This window comes from Rosa rugosa, chromosome 1 (assembly GCF_958449725.1).
Source record: "Rosa rugosa chromosome 1, drRosRugo1.1, whole genome shotgun sequence".
Taxonomy (NCBI): Eukaryota; Viridiplantae; Streptophyta; class Magnoliopsida; order Rosales; family Rosaceae; genus Rosa; species Rosa rugosa.
Window position 1 is genome coordinate 40,877,789 of NC_084820.1, and position 17,287 is coordinate 40,895,075.

Genomic DNA, 17,287 nt, shown 5'->3' on the forward strand with positions numbered 1-17,287 from the left:
TAAAGTGAAGTATGATTTTTAAAATTTTGGACTTGTGGAAGACCAAAATATTGACCAAGCTTTTATGTATGAATTTTCTTATCTTTCGACATAGAAAAATCATAATAAAAAAAAGGATTAGATACTGTTTACTCCCTATACTTATATGATTTCATCGTTTCAGTCCCTGACCTTCGAATTTCACCTAAAAAGTCCCTGAACTCTCAATTTTCTCCCAATTGGTCCCTGCCGTCAAAATTTTCTGTTAAAGTTGCCGAAAATGTCTATTATGCCCTCACTTACTTTGTTTTTTTTTAATTTATTTTTTCTCTCTCTTTTTTTTCTTTTTTTTCATTTCACCTCTTGAAGGTCTGTGGATTGGAACCATCTTGATGAGGAGATGAACAGAAGGAGGCGAGAGAGCCGGAAGAAGAAGAGGTAAAAAGAAAAAAATAATAAAAAAAAGAGAGGAAGAGAAATATATATTTTTTTTTTAAGTAAATGAGAGTATAATAGACTTTTTAGGGGAAGATAACAGAGTTTTTGACGGATGCTTGACGGTAGGGACCAATTGGGAGGAAATTGGGAGTTCAATGACTTTTGAGGTGAAATTCGAAGGTCAGTGACTGAAATGATGAAACCCTATAAGTATAGGGAGTAAGCAGTATTTAATCCTAAAAAAAAACGTTACTGATTTCGGTATTCTGCCAATTGGAACACATTGTAAATATCATGTTTTACTATATATGGTAAGATTAAGAAACATGACAATTGGGACTTTGCGTAGTTTGACACATTGTAGGTGTCATGGTGCAATACTCGTGGAATGTAATGACATACAGAAACATGTTAAACCTTGTTAACACTATTTTTTCTTTAAAGTCTTCTATACCATAAGTTCATCATTCCTAGAGCATGATTTTTGAAAGGTGTTCCACTTGATAGAACACTGAAACCTCGAAAGGATTTTTTATAAATGAATTTTCTTGTTTATTGACTTTAAAAATCATTAAAAAAAATGCATCATGATTTATGAGTTTCATTAGTTCTAGAAGTGTTTAAAAATTATTGTTTGATGGTGACAAATTTTTGGTGAGAAAATAAGAATAGAGCCTAAGTAACAAGTTAAATTAGAGCTTGAGGATGACACCCATGTCTAAGATGATGAAGTAACATAGAGCATTGTAGAATTTTTTTTATATTATAATTCGTGTACATCGAAATAGTTTTGAGCTTTACTTATATTTTATTTTATTTTTCAAAAAAAAAAAAAGAGTTATTAAATGAAAGTGAAAACAACTAGGGATACTATGAACTATGAAGCCGATAGCTGTCGGAAATAATATATAAAATTTGAAAAAATATTAATACATAGCCAACTGAGAATCAAAAATTGAGTTGCACACCTAGTGTTTGAATGCATTTGAGATATTATACAACTCGTTTGACAACTCATAAGTTGTTTCACCCTCGTGACCTCGTCAAACCATCAACCAGCAGAATTGACATGGAAACAAATTTGCTAGGGTGGGCAATCAAATTAAGTATAGAGTTGGTCCCCATGTAGATACAAGTAAACATCTCAGTTAAATTCTTTCACATGACCAAATCTGTAAATCAACCAAACATGTCTAGCAAGAATACAATTTGGCCCTTTTATTTTCTCAGATATTTTGAGCTTATTTATTTTCATACAAGACAGTACCTCCTCTTATTTGGTCATTGGTCCCCTAATATATTGGTCATTTGGTCCCCCATGTCCCCTGGCAATGTCATAAGCCTCGGTCAAATAATTACCCGTTCGTCTTAAAAGGTTCTGTTTTGATACTTGTGGAAAATGGGGGAGGATTCAGTATACCGACGTGCACTTGCATCGACATAAATGGATGGTTAGATTATATTAAATACACTTTTAGGTTATTAATAAAAATATTAATTATAAATATCAAGGGTTGAGATCATCTTATAAGTGTTGGGTCATTTGCACCGTCGGTGCATAGAATAAAATTGGTGCTTCTATGTTTTTATCAATTAAAGTGCATGTGGTACGTGTACGTATGTGTAGGTTGATAATGTTGCCAAAAACCCAGAGGTGGAAGAACATGTTCCTTAAATTTTGTTTACAGTAGATCGACTACACACTCATATAGATCTCTTACTAATTATATCCAGATTTCTCAACTTACTTGGATCTTGCTGCTTGCTTGTGTTTCCTCTTTTTCAACTGAGAAAAACCAACGGCAGTACGTCTTTTCCTAAATCCCTTCTAACTAATAAATATGAATCGCTACGGCTACGGCTTGTTGACTCCTCTAGTACGATGTTGACCCTACCTAGAAGAAATTACTCAATTTCTTTATTAATGAATCAAATTTGTTTCCATTTAACACATTTGAGTTGACCCATGTGCTTAAATCATCGTCATCGCGGTCGTCATCTTTAAGCAATTCCCAGATGAAACGAGCCACCTCGTCGCCACTCAACATCACTACTCTGTCCCTCTTCCTGATTCGCTGACTTCACAGAACTCGCGTTGATTGACCTCACTAGTCTCCATGCTTTGCTTAGTCAATGCTAGTAGTAGTACCAGTGTCACTGCTAAGTGGGAAGTTTAGCTCGGCTCTCTCTCCTCGGAATTCGATCGCCGCCGTGTCATAACGCCTGGCTGCCACCTCCGCCGAATATGGTATCAAGACTTGATCGGTGCCCCCCGTTAGAGGAAGTGATGGAGCTGCGGCGGCGGTAGCTGGGCCGGGGAGAGTGCATTGTTTGTGTTAACGCCACCGCGGAGTACCTGTTTCAGGGCGGAGACAATGATTGCGTGCTCCTGCTCCTTGGGTAAACCGTCGGAATGCGAGGGCATTTTAGTTCCACTGCTTTCCATTTTTGAGTTAGAGACTCTCTAACTTCTGAAAGTGCAGAGGGGAAGAAGAAATGATGAGTTTTTGCAGAGGCGTCAGGATTAATTAGGCATCAAATGGGGGGCGGTTTGTGGGTCCAGGATTTAAACGGTTTGTGGGTCTAGGATTTAAACATCAAATGGGGGGCGGTTTGTGGGTCTAGGAATGATGAAATACACCACCGCGTATGTCAGGCTTTAAAAACTGATCGCGCTCGCGTGGGAATGCGTTTCTTGATTGAGATGGCTTCTATATTAACATTTTCAGCAAAAAAATACAAATGATTATCGAGTTTTAACTTATTTGACATTTAACTCATTAATATTGTAAAAAATTACTTTAATTTACTCACTTTATGTACCTTTTATCACTTAACTCACTTGATGTTGACGCCGTCTATTCGATCGTTACAAGAGTTATTTCCAAGGTCATTTTAGTCCAATCAGCTATGAAAAAAATTAATACTAGGAACTATGGATGCTGCATCCAAATCTGAATAATGTGACGAGCCTAATTTCTTCTAGGTAGGGTCAACATCGTACAAGTGAAATTCCTACCAAAATGACTGAATAATGGAACGTAGTTGTGCAGCATCCAAATCTGAATAATGTCACTAGCCCCTTGTGATGAATCTGGTCAGTGCCAATCATTTTTAACCCCCTACCGTAAAACTGATTTTTAATTCTTACTTTTAACTGACCACTAGTCTTTAGTTCTTTACTGCGAATTTGTTTTGTGTAGATGACACTGCCATGCTGTGTGAACAATAAACGTATGAGGGTGCTGCACTAGCTACTTCGCAGAACAAATTCTAAGCTACTTGTTACTGCCCTAACGAGTTGTAGTCTTCTGCATTTCTAATAGATTAGTGTGAGAATATGAGACTTGTATGACATTGATTGAGCAAAGAAACATCAGAGAGAAAACTCAATTCTTTCAAAGACCATGGAGCTTAATTCATTCAACTCATCCGAAGAGAAGAGATGCATTCAATACACCTTTCACAAACTCACGTATTGTCAAACAAACGCAAATGAAAAAGGCTTGAAAAGAACTACCAGCCATAAGAAATCAAGCTCACTAGACACAGGAAAGTTAAGTAAAAATTTGTCCCAAACATTTTTCGCATCCCCTTCCAACTGTCATATCCTAAAGAATTCCATGCAATACAGATTACAATTTCTCTGTATATGTAGATCTTCAACTGATGATCAGGATTTGTAACTAGTAATTTCAAAACTGAATTCTAAAACATGCTTCTCATATCTGCAGAATACTAGGGCAATACAAGCGAGATTGTTAATAGTCACACAAAAAGTTTTAGTCCTCATCCATGCCTGCAGGCTGATCCCCCCTCCTTGGGCCACCTGCTGGTTTTGCCATTATAATCTGCAATACAGACAAATTGTGACAAATTGATAGTCAATAACACATGCTTGCAGTTAGACTAATAATCATTAATAATTGGTTGATGCTTATCATCAACATCGCTTTTACGTGATTCGTAAACTTTTTTTTGCCAACCAAGTTTCTATCAACGGATACATTAAGAAGCCATATCGCTGTTCTATCATTTATAAAAATGTGCAGAATTGCTAACCCCTACATTGATATCGACAAATCAGAACTTATACTTGGCAAAGCATATAAAATAGTATTTCCTTTCAAGCCTTGTTATCAATTGTACATTCCTAAAACTAACCTATTCTGAAAGTTAGAGAATTTCCATTACTCCTTATTTCCTTACATTACAAAAATAATTATTCCCTTAACTACGTAATTTCAAACCAGATGCAGTTAGTATTTCAGTACCCCTCAGGCCTAAATGATTCAGTTACAGATATCAGCAAAGTTTAAAGTCTCCAAATTAGGAAAGCATTAACCAATTACTAATTACTTACTTGATCTACTCGTAGTACAGTGCAGGCAGCATCTGCAGCATACTTGAGAGCAAAGAACCTGTAACAAACAGCCCAAGAATCAGACCCAAAATTTAAAAAAATTAAAATTAAAATTAAAATAAATAAATAAATAAAACAAACAGCCCAGCATCTTGTATTTTTCTTCCCAAAGGTGACCAATAAATTATAAAGATTTCAGTAAGACCTGATGGGTATGATTTGAGATATTTCAAGGTGACTATTCACCAGTTCCCACAGTGAATCTTTACTTATTCAAAAGTAGTACAAATCCTTTCATATTGCCACTCATGTTGACAATCCTTAATTGAGAAACCATCCACCTTAGTAACTCAGTGATTTTACAATGGTTGGCTATGTCATTCCATTATCCTCGAGAAACTGACCAGTTATTGAAAACACAAGATACATGGAACTCTCAAAATGGATAGGCGGCTATAGACATCTATCAAAATGTATAGGTGACTGAATGACTTGGCTCAAAGATGAATTACTCCACCAAATCATAGATTAAAATAAAACATTTTATGCAACAAAAGCAGCAGGAACAAATAGGCAACCCCAAAAAAGGGCATCTTAACTAAAAAAGTCATATAAACGAAGTCTAGACCATATTATCTACTAAACTTACTCGTCAGAACCATCAAGCAGCACAGATATAATCAACATAATAGTAGTAAATTCTTTCAGTTACAGTACAAACTTTTTACAGAAAAGCTTACTTAGTAACATGAAGGTCCCAAACTTGTAGAGTTGATACATCTTTGCAAACGCCTCCCTCCAAGTCAATGCCAACTTTGGTTTTCCCAGCTGCGTGTTCAGCATATAGGGAAGATATTATCTCCATTGAATTAAGCCCCGCATTTTCAGCAAGAGTTTTTGGCACCATCTCGAAACTGTGGGCAAATTTTGCTATAGCATACTGATCCAATCTGCAAATTCATTGTTGCTTTAGTAGGTTATTTCATTACCACTCAATCAAGACTTTATGAGACGACCGAAAAATTCAAAATCAAGACACGTCCAGATTCTACTATATGCTTTGAAGGTCTCTACCAAGACAATGCTGGAGGTAGTATAATCTAGAAGAACAAATGATTCCATTTAGCATTGCATATCTCCACTACACTATTTTTGAACAAGAAACCCCGTGATATATTATCTTATCTTCTTATTTTAGTCAGAACTAAAGCTGATGTTCTCTCTAGGTTGTAATTCGCATGTTGCTTCTTTAGGACATTACTGAAGTTCTAGCAAGTTAATTGGACTGTGCCACCACTGCACATTTAATAAATTTTCTTGTACAAGTATGTTTTCATTCTGTGACACAAATATATGGCCATTTCTGTACCAGTATAGATGTATTAGTTTTGATTATTTCTGCCCAACTGTAATGATACTTATCCTAGGATTAACCAGAAACCTTTAGGACACTAGGAATGGCACAAGTTAACACTGGCCCAATTGCATTGGTGTTAATCACTAAAATAAAAATAAAAAAAATAAAGAAGAGACTATTCACCCTGTTTCTTTGAAAGAAAACTCCTTGACTCTCCTGGCTAACTCAATTTCAGTAGCTGCAGCTCCAGGAACAATGCGGCTATCCCTGCACATAGCCTGCCAATGAAATGCATTAAGAAAGCACATACCAGTTTCAATGGTTTCGAAAGATACATTTCCAAGAATTGCAAAGAAGAATAGGCTCCAAATGATTTTAGATGTCAAACATAACAAGCCAAGAACATAGAAAAGATAATTCCACATCAAATCACCTTGTAAGTGTTCACCCCATCATCAACTGCTCTTTCAAGGTCATCTAATATGCTATCAGTACTTGCCCTAAGAAGCACAGTAGCAACAGAGTTACCACCTTCTTCATTCTTCACAATAGTAACCTACACAATGAATCATCAATCATATTAACGAGAATAACAATTAAGCAAAGATTACGAAAACTGATAGACAAAATACTGTCATAAGAAACATCTTTTCAACATACCCTAACACCAGCAATTTCCTCAACTGAGACAGAGTCAACATATCCGAGATCATCTGGGTTAGGCTGGCAAAGCTTCAACTGTTGCAAAAAGAAAACGTCAATTAAAAAGCATTCACCAAGGTTGTGATACAAAAAGAGATTCTTGTAAAATTACCATAGCAACAGCACCAACTGTACGGCAAAATCGTCTCAATTCAAATTTTGAACTAATTTTCAGCACCATGAGCCTGGAACCAATAACTCACAATTTCAGAACAATAAAATTTTTCACAAATTTCTAAAGTCTGAAGAAATGTGAAATGGGCAGTACAAAGAAAATATGACTTCTTGAATGGAACAAAGTTTAAGAAAAAATATTCAACTTCACATTGACACTTACTTGTAACGCTCACAGAAATGTAATGCCATCTCTCCAACTGCTGCTCCACTAACAATTACTTTGGCACCTGAATCTGCAACTGCCTTGATGAGCTCCTCAACTTTAGCTTCTTCTGTTTTTGCATAATTTTCTAGCTATAAAATGACCAACAAAACATTTGTTACAAGACCATTTTTAATCACACAAACCACATATGACAAACTTTGCGAATAATTGAACTAGATGTGCAAAGGCAATTTCTAGTTTCCTATATACAAGCAAGCAAGAAAAGAATATCAAAACATTAATAGATACTACTACTAGACATAACTTTGATAGACCAAGACTGCAGAAACAGACATCAGATTTGATGCTGCTAATACCTAGAAAAACAAAAGATCAACCCCTAAAAATAACACATGTCATAATAATGACACAAAAATTTGAGAATTCAAGCATTATGAAATTCAAACACATTCACCAAGAATCAACTTCCTGAGATAGAATAATAAAGAAATTAATAACCAAGACTCCCAGTGAGTTTATTATAGCTTGCGTGCACACATGATTACCAGACTTGTGATCTGCAGGTATATGATATACAGATGAACAGTACCTATACCTACGGAGGCTCGTTAGTTTCTATGGTTGTGCTTCTAATCACAACTTGAGACCCATGAAAACCCAGAACCATTTCTTAAAAAAATAAAAAATAAAAAAAGACTCTGATACCTAGGTGTAGATCCATATATATATGCGTGTGTATAAGACGCTAAAGAGTTCGTTTCTTAAACAAGACTGGGGTTCAAAAAGTTCTGTAGAACGGTTTCGGAATTATGGTCACACTACCAGTTTAGGGCTTTAACGTGCAAAACAAGGGAGCTAAGACTCAAACTAGAGCGATGACCAAAAGCATAAACCCTGCGATAACCATGAAAGTTACTTAAGAAAAAATAGATACATTATATAAAAACCGTGCAGGATCCAACGACAGAAGCTTTGTATGGAATAACTTGCATCCATTAACTATATACAAAGACCATTTACTATATGATGTATCTATAGAATAACTTGCATCTATGTATATAAGCTGTACAAAAACACCATTGACATGTGAAAACCAACAAACAAAATGATGAACTGTATAGAGCTGATAAAAATCCACATGTCCTATGGGTCTAGATGTAACAATAATTTCAATCATTTTTGATACCCAGAAATCCCTCAGACCCGCTTAAAAACCCAGACCATATAAGAGCAAACCATGTGGCTCACAATTTCACCATACCCTTATTCATACTATAACTTAATCTTTAACCAGAAGGTTCCAATCAATCTGGTAAGGTGGTGGGCATCCTGATTTCGAATTAAACTTACTCTCATATCAGGGTTGAGCTAAAATGTAAAAACTATGGTTAGGGTCCATAACAAGACTTCCACCATAAACAGCATCGAAGTTATTTGCTCTTCCTTTGACAAATTTGGAAGGAAAATTTAAAAAGCTAACTAAAATAATCATTGTTCCAGGACTACAAGACACTCGGATGCATTTGACTCACAATCAGCTCAAGAGCTACAGACCTGAAGACGAGCAAAGTAAAGAACAAAGACAGCTGCGTAAAAAGGGTACAAATTGAATGGAAACTATACTTTATGAAACTTTGCCTAAAATGAGAAATGAATAGGAATTGAGAGTAGTAAAAGTTAAAATTAAGAGGTTGAAAGTCACCACAAGGCAAGCAACCAAAAATCTACAACAGTATACAATGTATGATATCTAAAGAAATGCAACACTACATTGTACAGTACTCTACCAAATGACAAACAAGGTTTTAAAATGATCACAAAACAGTTCTCGAAGACTACAGAAATTTGCATTCATCTGCCCATGAACTATAATTAAATAAAGCCTGTATGAATCACATGAATATGAAGCAAACTTTAACTAGTTAAACATAGAAATAAGTACTTAAGAAACTGCTACTAAGTAAATTGTATACATAGAAGTAACAGCAATCCAGAAGGAATAACTGCAATATATACAACATAAGACTTCTCTAAGAAATAACTACAATCCAGAAGGAACCTTCCTCTTTTAAAAGTACCTGCTCGGCAGTATGAATTAAGACAGTTCCCTTGGTCTCAGTTGCAGAGGTATCAACACCACCAGCAAACACAGCAACCTGAAAAGGTTAATAGAAGAGATAAGCTGAGAAATTGTTCTTGCTTCTATCACTTACAGGTTTCAATTTGATAAAAGATGCCAACACGATTTAGTTATCAGGCTCACAGGAACCAAAAAATTGTGCCTTTAAATGAAAGTCAATAGAAAACTGTGAAACACTAATAAAATCGTGCTAAAAGGAAAGCTCAGAGTAATCAGATAAAGAGAAAATCTGCCAAAGAGTATGATAGACAATCATACAAAACTTGATTCAATGGTATGGGTCACATACTAAGCAACAAACAAAATGATGAACTGTACACACACACGCACACAAAGAAAAGAGTTCCAACCTTGGCCTTCTGCATTTTCTTTATGCTGCCAACAGCATCAGTCTTTAACGCCATACCTCGAACTACAGTACAATTATGCAAACCCCCTCCCAAGAACTTTGCCACACGTACATTATCCACATTAAAGTTTGCTGGGTTCTTGGGGCATACTTGTATACATGCCTACAAAGGAAGAAACAAAAAGCTGCATTTAGAACCGCTCACAAAGAGCAACAAGCTCTTCAATTTTCTTTCTTTATAAACAAACAAACGACTCCCATATCAACAAATTGGTACCAAAAATAACTAAAGGTAGCAAGGTATATTTACATCGGCAACAAGTGAGGATAAAATCTCTTCTTGTCCAAACTGCTTGCTGGCAACAGGTGCTTTCATTCTTTTAACCACTTGTTCTTTATCACGCACGTCCATAGTCTCAGAACCTTCCTCAACCAGTTCTTCCAAGATTTCAATTGTCTGAAATGTTCCAAAACACACAAATCAAAAACCAGTCCACAATAACTCTAATCAATCAAACTAGTCACAAAGGGCATCAACAAACCTTCTTAATTGCTTTCGTGTATCCGCTAATGATCTCACTGGGATGCAAGCCCATCCTGATAAGCTCCTCGGCATGCGAAAGCAGCTCTCCAGCGAACGAAATGGTGAGATTAGCACCATCGCCAATCTCCTCCTGTTGAGCCTTCCCTGCCAGAACCAAAAGCTTGGCCGCAGGGTGCTGAACCTCGAGTTCATTCACAATGGTGGCACCGTCATTCGTGACAAAGAGCTTGTCCAAGTGATTGATTACCATCTTATTCATGCCTGAGGACATAGAAACCGGAGAGAAAGCAGTAAGACTAGTATTCGCGGTTGATCTATGAGAGAGAGAGTGTGGAGTTTGAGAGAGGAGTACCGTTGGGACCGAGAGAAGTGCGAATGATGGTGGAGAGTTGCTTGCAGGCCTCGATGTTCTTGACCACCGCTTCGTCCAAACCGGAGAGGTGCTTGTGCCCCTCCTTCAGCATTGATTGTATTCCGTACTGCGACATTGTGAGATCCTTCTTCTTCTTCTTGCTTTTCTCGGCAAAACCCTAACCCTAGAAATGGCTGCCCTAAACCTCTGTGACTGAAGAAGGTGATCTGTTTTTGTCCCAGATTGCTCGGGGTGACGCTTTTATACTAGGCCACATTTCTAAAAGCAAAACAGTAAAAACGTTTTTTTTTTTTAAATGAAAATAAAATTACAACTTGAAACTCTGAATACAACAAAAATTAAAATTATCGAAATTAAAAGTAGAGAGAGTTGAGAGCGGCAGCTTCTTAGACCAGGCAATAGGAGTATCCGAACTGTGGCCCAAATTAACAATAGCGTCGGCTACATAATTGGCTTCACGAGAAAGATACTTCATTAAACTTGCTTGCAAGATTGAAGATGTCCTTGATAAGAGTAGGAAGACGCCAAGGAAGGAGCCATTTCTTGTTAATAGCGTCAATAATTAGCTTCAAGTTGCCTTCAACAATAATACTCCGACAATTAAAAATAAGGGCATGGTAGAGACCATCTCGGACTGCACTGCACTGCCTTCAGCAATAGAAACAAAATAGTAACCAACAACTCGAGCACCATCAAACAAGGGGGAACCTTCAGGATCTCTTATGCCAGAACCAGTAGCAGCTTTCTTATTATTGATCACTGAGCCATCAAAATTAAGCTTGACAAATCCGATAGGAGGAGGAGACCATCGAATTAGGGGTGGGATCGGTTCCGATCGGTTCGGTTTTAGGCCGAAACCGAAAACCGAACCGAATTGTCGGTTCGGTTCGGTTCGGTTTGTGTATTTTTCGGTTCGGTTCGGTTCGGTTTGTGTATTTTTTTGGTTCGGTTCGGTTCGGTTCGGTTTTTTTCTGTTTTTTTTTTCTTTCTATAAAACAGTTTTTTTTTTTTTCAATAAAACAATTTTTTGTTTTTGTTTTTTGGCAAGACAATAATCTTGCTTCGTAGTTCATAATCAAATTTCAAAGCTTCATTATATGAAATGGTTGGTTTAATGGCTTTGGTTCTTGTTTCGAATTCGATCAACTAGGTCAAACTTAGTTACTCTTATAAACCTATATTTATATATCATACACTCCAAAGAGAAACCTCTATAAATTCAAAGAAAATAAAAAAACCGACCGTTGGATGCGATTATTACAATAAATTATGCGTGTGGTTAAAAATTTAGCAAATTTCACAATAGTTTCGAACCCGATCGGATTGGTCAACCGTAGTCACTTGTATGTTTTCTTGGTTGACCAATGAAGTGACGACCGCGAAACGTGCTTATTTTTTTACATCATGTTTGTAAATATTTCATTGATGGATGTGTGTTGACATAAGATAAAAATTTCAATTTTAATTACCAATACATTGGCCTATACCAATTTGTCTTCTAAAGTAGTATGACTTATATATTGTATTTAAATTATTGAGGTTCATTCTAAAGCAACCATGAAGAGAAAAATGAATTTGGAGAAACCAACCACTCGATGGAGAGATTGTAATGTTTTATGGTGGTTGTAAAAAATCCGGCCAATTTGGTTCTCGTTTCGAATTCGATCAACTAGGTCAAACTTAGTTACTCTTATAAACCTATATTTATATATCATACACTCCAAAGAGAAACCTCTATAAATTCAAAGAAAATAAAAAAACCGACCGTTGGATGCGATTATTACAATAAATTATGCGTGTGGTTAAAAATTTAGCAAATTTCACAATAGTTTCGAACCCGATCGGATTGGTCAACCGTAGTCACTTGTATGTTTTCTTGGTTGACCAATGAAGTGACGACCGCGAAACGTGCTTATTTTTTTACATCATGTTTGTAAATATTTCATTGATGGATGTGCGTTGACATAAGATAAAAATTTCAATTTTAATTACCAATACATTGGCCTATACCAATTTGTCTCCTAAAGTAGTATGACTTATATATTGTATTTAAATTATTGAGGTTCATTCTAAAGCAACCATGAAGAGAAAAATGAATTTGGAGAAACCAACCACTCGATGGAGAGATTGTAATGTTTTATGGTGGTTGTAAAAAATTTGGCCAATTTGGTTATCGTTTCGAATTCGATCAACTAGGTCAAACTTAGTTACTCTTAGGGCTGGGCTCGGGTCGGGCCGGGCCCGAAAATTAGTGAGACCGAGACCGAACCCGAAACTGTCGGTTCGGGCCGGTTCGGTCTTTTTGTAAACTGAAAACCGACAGAAACCGAACCCATTCGGGCCGGTTCGGTTTTCGGGCTTTTTCGGGCTTTTTCGGCTGCAGATCAAATCTACATTAAAAACAATCTCTCCTTTCACACCCAGCAGGGGAACAAGAATTTCATTCAATTTCTCCCACCACCAATCCTTTATGATTCTTCCTTTTCATAAAAACAACCACAACCCAATCAGAATTTTGATTCCCACCCAAGATTGGCCTTCACTTTTCACCCACAGGGCATCTTTGTTTTTTCTCCTATTAATCTTGGCTCTCTCCTCCTCCTTCCCCATTGAAGCCATGAAGGTCCATCCAATCCCCAAGAGGCGCAACATCTCCATCCAGTACCATTCAAGAAGCCCACTCTCTGAAGCCCAGGCCCTCCTCGGTCTCACCCACAAGAAGCTCCGCCGCCTCCCCCATGTCTTCAGCTGCGTCCTCGAGCTCCCTTTCCGCTCCGACGCCGACGTCCTCATCGAGGAGAACCCCGACTGCTTCCACTTCGTCGTCGAAACCGAGAGCTTCGGCCACGACGTCAGGACCCACACCGTCAAAATCCACCCCGGGGTGACCAAGATTGTCGTCAGGGAAAGAGGGTCCGTGGCGGAGCTGACGTTGGACGAGCTGGAGCTGGACATGTGGAGGTTCCGCCTGCCGGAGTCGACCCGGACGGAGCTGGCCAGGGCGGTTTTTGTCGACGGGGAGCTCATTGTGACGGTGCAGAAGATGGAGGGGATGGAGAATTCGGAGGGCGGAGATGGTGGGGAGGTTTGGGGCGGTGGTGGTGGGAATGGGAATGGGGGTTCAGAGGAGGTATGGGAAATCGGCTTGTGCTTGTACATTTCAGCTGCAAATCTGGGTTTTCAGATTTTGATATTTTGGGGCTGAGATCGTCGATACCATCGAGAGAGGGACTGAGGGAGTGAGGGAGGCTAGGTTGATTTAGACGACTGGTGTGACTCGTGTGAGTATTTTAGACTTTTAGGTTGTTTATCTTTTATTATTTAATATTTAACATATTATTATAACACCCAATTATGGAGCGACATGTGGCAACTGCTACAGTATTCGGTTCGGTTCGGGCTTTCGGGCCCTGAAAAAATGAAGACCGAGACCGAACCGAAAATATGTATTCGGGTCGGGCTTCGGACCGAACCGAAAATTTCTATACGAAAACAGAACCGAATCGGGTTTTTTTCCTCGGTTCGGGTCGGGTTCTCGGTCTTTCGGGTCCGGACGCCCAGCCCTAGTTACTCTTATAAACCTATATTTATATATCATACACTCCAAAGAGAAACCTCTATAAATTCAAAGAAAATAAAAAAACTGACCGTTGGATGCGATGATTACAATAAATTATGCGTGTGGTAAAAAATTTAGCAAATTTCACAATAGTTTCGAACCCGATCGGATTGGTAAACCGTGGTCATAAAATTTCACAATATTTCGGTTCGGTTCGGTTTTCACCTAGCCGAAACCGAAAACCGAACCGAACATAATCGGTTCAGCTCGGTTTTTTTGTTTCTGTTCGGTTTTTTTCGGTTCGGTTTTTTTCGGCTATGGTTCGGTTTTCGGTGCGGTTTTTTTCGGTTTTCGGTTTCGTTTGGCCACCCCTACATCGAATGACTTGAGGTAAGGACACTGGATACTTGCCTTTAACATGATTATTTCTTTTATAATTATTACCAACTAAAGCTGTAGACTAGACCTACTTTTCAATCACATTTCCATAAATCAACCATTAGATATTTAGATACTTATGTGAAGGTCTACTTACATAAGGGACTGTGAGGGATAAATGAATCTAAATGCTGAAAATAAATGCACGGTTTTAAGTCATTATAGTTTCTACTTTTATATTTAATACATGTGGTTGAGATGCATTTGTCCCTCACAGTCCCTTAGGTGAGCAAATATGTACTTATGCGTAGTTCATTTTTGCAATTGAAAATTTTTTAAAGCATTCATAATCTTGATTTATCAATTATGACCATAAACGATTTTTGTTTGACATATTTGGTTCGTTTATTGATTTGATATAGTTTGATACCTTAACAATTAGCAATTTGGAAATAAATTTTCAGAAGTGATCTACTCATGCATACATGAACATCTAACGACTTATTTGTCATAATGTAATCGTTCATTGATTTGATATAGTTTGGTACCTTAACAATTAGCAATTTGGAAATAAATTTTCAGAATTGATCTACTCATGCATACATAAACATCTAACGGTTTATTTGCCATAATGTAATCGAAAAGTGGGTCTCCCAAACCGTTAATTAGAAAGTCCTCATTAAAAGGGTTCCCTTCCTTATAAGATCACTTATGTTAATAAGAAAGAATTTTGAGCAAGTGATGAGCACATTTGCACCAGTCCGATGTCGAAAGAGGGTCAGATACCTGGCCCAGTCAGGTTTGACCTGAAAACGGGTTAGTAGCTTTTCGGTTATCCAATAATAGCTTTTTGGTTCGTTGCTAATAGCTTTTCAAAAGATTTAACGTGAATGAATGTAGCTTGCTTAGAGAATAATTAACTTTTCAGTTAGCCGGCAATAACTTTTTCATTTGGAGTAGTCGCTTTATGAAAAGAGTAGTGCTAGAGACACCAAATATTTATACCAAATTCATATACTGAATGATGTGGTAGGTGCCAACTCATCAAAGAAATTGCTAACATGGACTTTCTCTACTAATTTTTTCTTTATCAAAAAATTAAAAATCAAGAAAACCTAAAACCATTGCAAAGTCCCATATATGGCCGCCATCCTCATAGAGAGAAGATCATCTACCATCAGACGTAGATCTAGTTGGTTGGGTGAGGCTTTTTTCTCCATTTTCAATGTTTCACTCATTTCACTCACCTTATTCACCTGTTTTGCATGATATTTTTGGAGGACCTTTTTCTTCCAATAAGACTATTGGGCCTATTAATCAACACTCCTTGGGTACCCCCAGACTCTAGATGACAAAGCAACAAGGATCTTCCATCAACAAATATGGTCAGGCCAATAGCCAATAAGTCACAATTAACTGCAGACATAACACGATCTCCAATTGTTGGCACTGCATATAGCCCAATCTCCAATTGATTCTTTAATTCAAATTTTTAAAGTTCAAATGTCTCGAGAAAATCATGAAAAGAGAGGGAGTAAGAGAAGGAGAAATGAACTTTGGTAAGTTTGGATGGCTTTTAATTAATTCATTAATTCATCTGACACCAAAGGCAAAAGTTCTAGCACTTTTTCATGCTCCGGTCAGGACTCAGGAAGGGTGAAGCAAGAGTGGATGCAAGAACAGCGAAGCATGAGTGGATACTCAAATGTATAAGGAAGAAGATAATTAATGGTCTAGGTTTAATCTTATCTTGTTTTTTTTTTTTTTTTTTTTTTTAAGGAGAAGCATAAAATTGTATTATTTCCATATCATCACCATCTTAGAACCAAAATTGATGACATAGCAGGTGCCACATCATTTGGTAATGAGTTTTGGTATAATTTTTTTGGATCTCAAGCATTTTCCTTATGAAAAATTGTAGTGACTTTTCTAACTAATGATAGTAGCTTTTTAATTCTTCAACAATATATTTTTTGTTCTTTGGTAATAATTCTTTTGTTCATCGGCAATAGTTTTTTAATTAACGATAGTAGATGTTTAGATGCAATTGCATTTTTGTCAATATCTACTTAACATGCGGAACAAACTCGTGTGATCTATGTGACTGGTTACTAATCCAAAATTTCGATTCAGGTAATAATTCAAGTCGATTGAGCAAGTATCATGAATATGATTTGTGTTATGATGGAATGACTTGATATAAAGCCGAGAAATAATCAAATTACATTGCTTTTGTTATCCTCCCAACCCCAAAATAACAAATTTTTGGTGTTTGAAGGAGATTAAAGAGTGGTGAATTAAACGAAGTTTTACATTCTTTATTACTGTGAAAATGCTAAAGCATCTTCAAAACGATTATATTTTGAAGGAATGAAACTAAGTTTTGTACCAAATCATAGGTGAAAACTCATTTTGCTAAAACACTACAAAAAATGTGGGCTAAGGATACTAATGTATCCCTATGTTTAGCCTAATGGTGACAACATAATTTTTTTTATTACCTATTAATCTCATTCTACATTTTAGTAGTGGAGCATCACTTTTGATTGGTGTGAATATCTCCCACCAATACTCCTAATGGTAAATATCTAATTTTATATACTTATGGACTTATCCCTTGTGAAGAGAAACTTGACACGTAACCTACTTGGCCCAGTACTAATTAAACACTATATTTCTTTTGGTGACAACCAAAGAAGAAAATCATCTCTAATATATATATATATATTACTCAGAAAGAAAAAGAGAAAAGAAAACGAAAA

General features: G+C 36.9%; 2 protein-coding genes across 2 annotated transcripts; one reads left to right on the top strand and one right to left on the bottom strand.

Moving 5' to 3' along the window:
- Nucleotides 1–3,943: 3,943 nt before the first annotated feature.
- Nucleotides 3,944–10,805, bottom strand: LOC133724914 (T-complex protein 1 subunit theta). Its single transcript, XM_062151829.1, has 13 exons — nt 10,568–10,805; nt 10,214–10,476; nt 9,982–10,128; nt 9,673–9,834; nt 9,261–9,338; nt 7,177–7,310; nt 6,952–7,024; nt 6,798–6,875; nt 6,571–6,693; nt 6,321–6,415; nt 5,521–5,730; nt 4,781–4,838; nt 3,944–4,268 (listed from the first exon to the last, which is right to left on the bottom strand). Exons 1-13 carry the CDS (start codon nt 10,701–10,703, stop codon nt 4,200–4,202), a joined length of 1,626 nt encoding a protein of 541 aa, XP_062007813.1. The 5' UTR covers nt 10,704–10,805; the 3' UTR covers nt 3,944–4,199.
- Nucleotides 10,806–13,020: 2,215 nt separating this feature from the next.
- On the top strand, nt 13,021–13,944 carry LOC133746166 (uncharacterized). The gene has a single exon (XM_062174328.1). It carries the CDS (start codon nt 13,059–13,061, stop codon nt 13,791–13,793), a length of 735 nt encoding a protein of 244 aa, XP_062030312.1. The 5' UTR covers nt 13,021–13,058; the 3' UTR covers nt 13,794–13,944.
- The last annotated feature ends 3,343 nt before the right edge of the window (nt 13,945–17,287 follow it).

Coding starts and splice junctions, on each gene's coding strand:
- LOC133724914 (XM_062151829.1), bottom strand. CDS start 10,703: ATGTCGCAGTACGGAATACAATCAATGCTGAAGGAGGGGCACAAGCAC. Junction 7,311..9,260: donor TAATTCATACTGCCGAGCAG/GTACTTTTAAAA, acceptor GTCATTTTATAG/CTAGAAAATTATGCAAAAAC. Junction 4,839..5,520: donor TGGGACCTTCATGTTACTAA/GTAAGCTTTTCT, acceptor TGTTTGTTACAG/GTTCTTTGCTCTCAAGTATG.
- LOC133746166 (XM_062174328.1), top strand. CDS start 13,059: ATGATTCTTCCTTTTCATAAAAACAACCACAACCCAATCAGAATTTTG.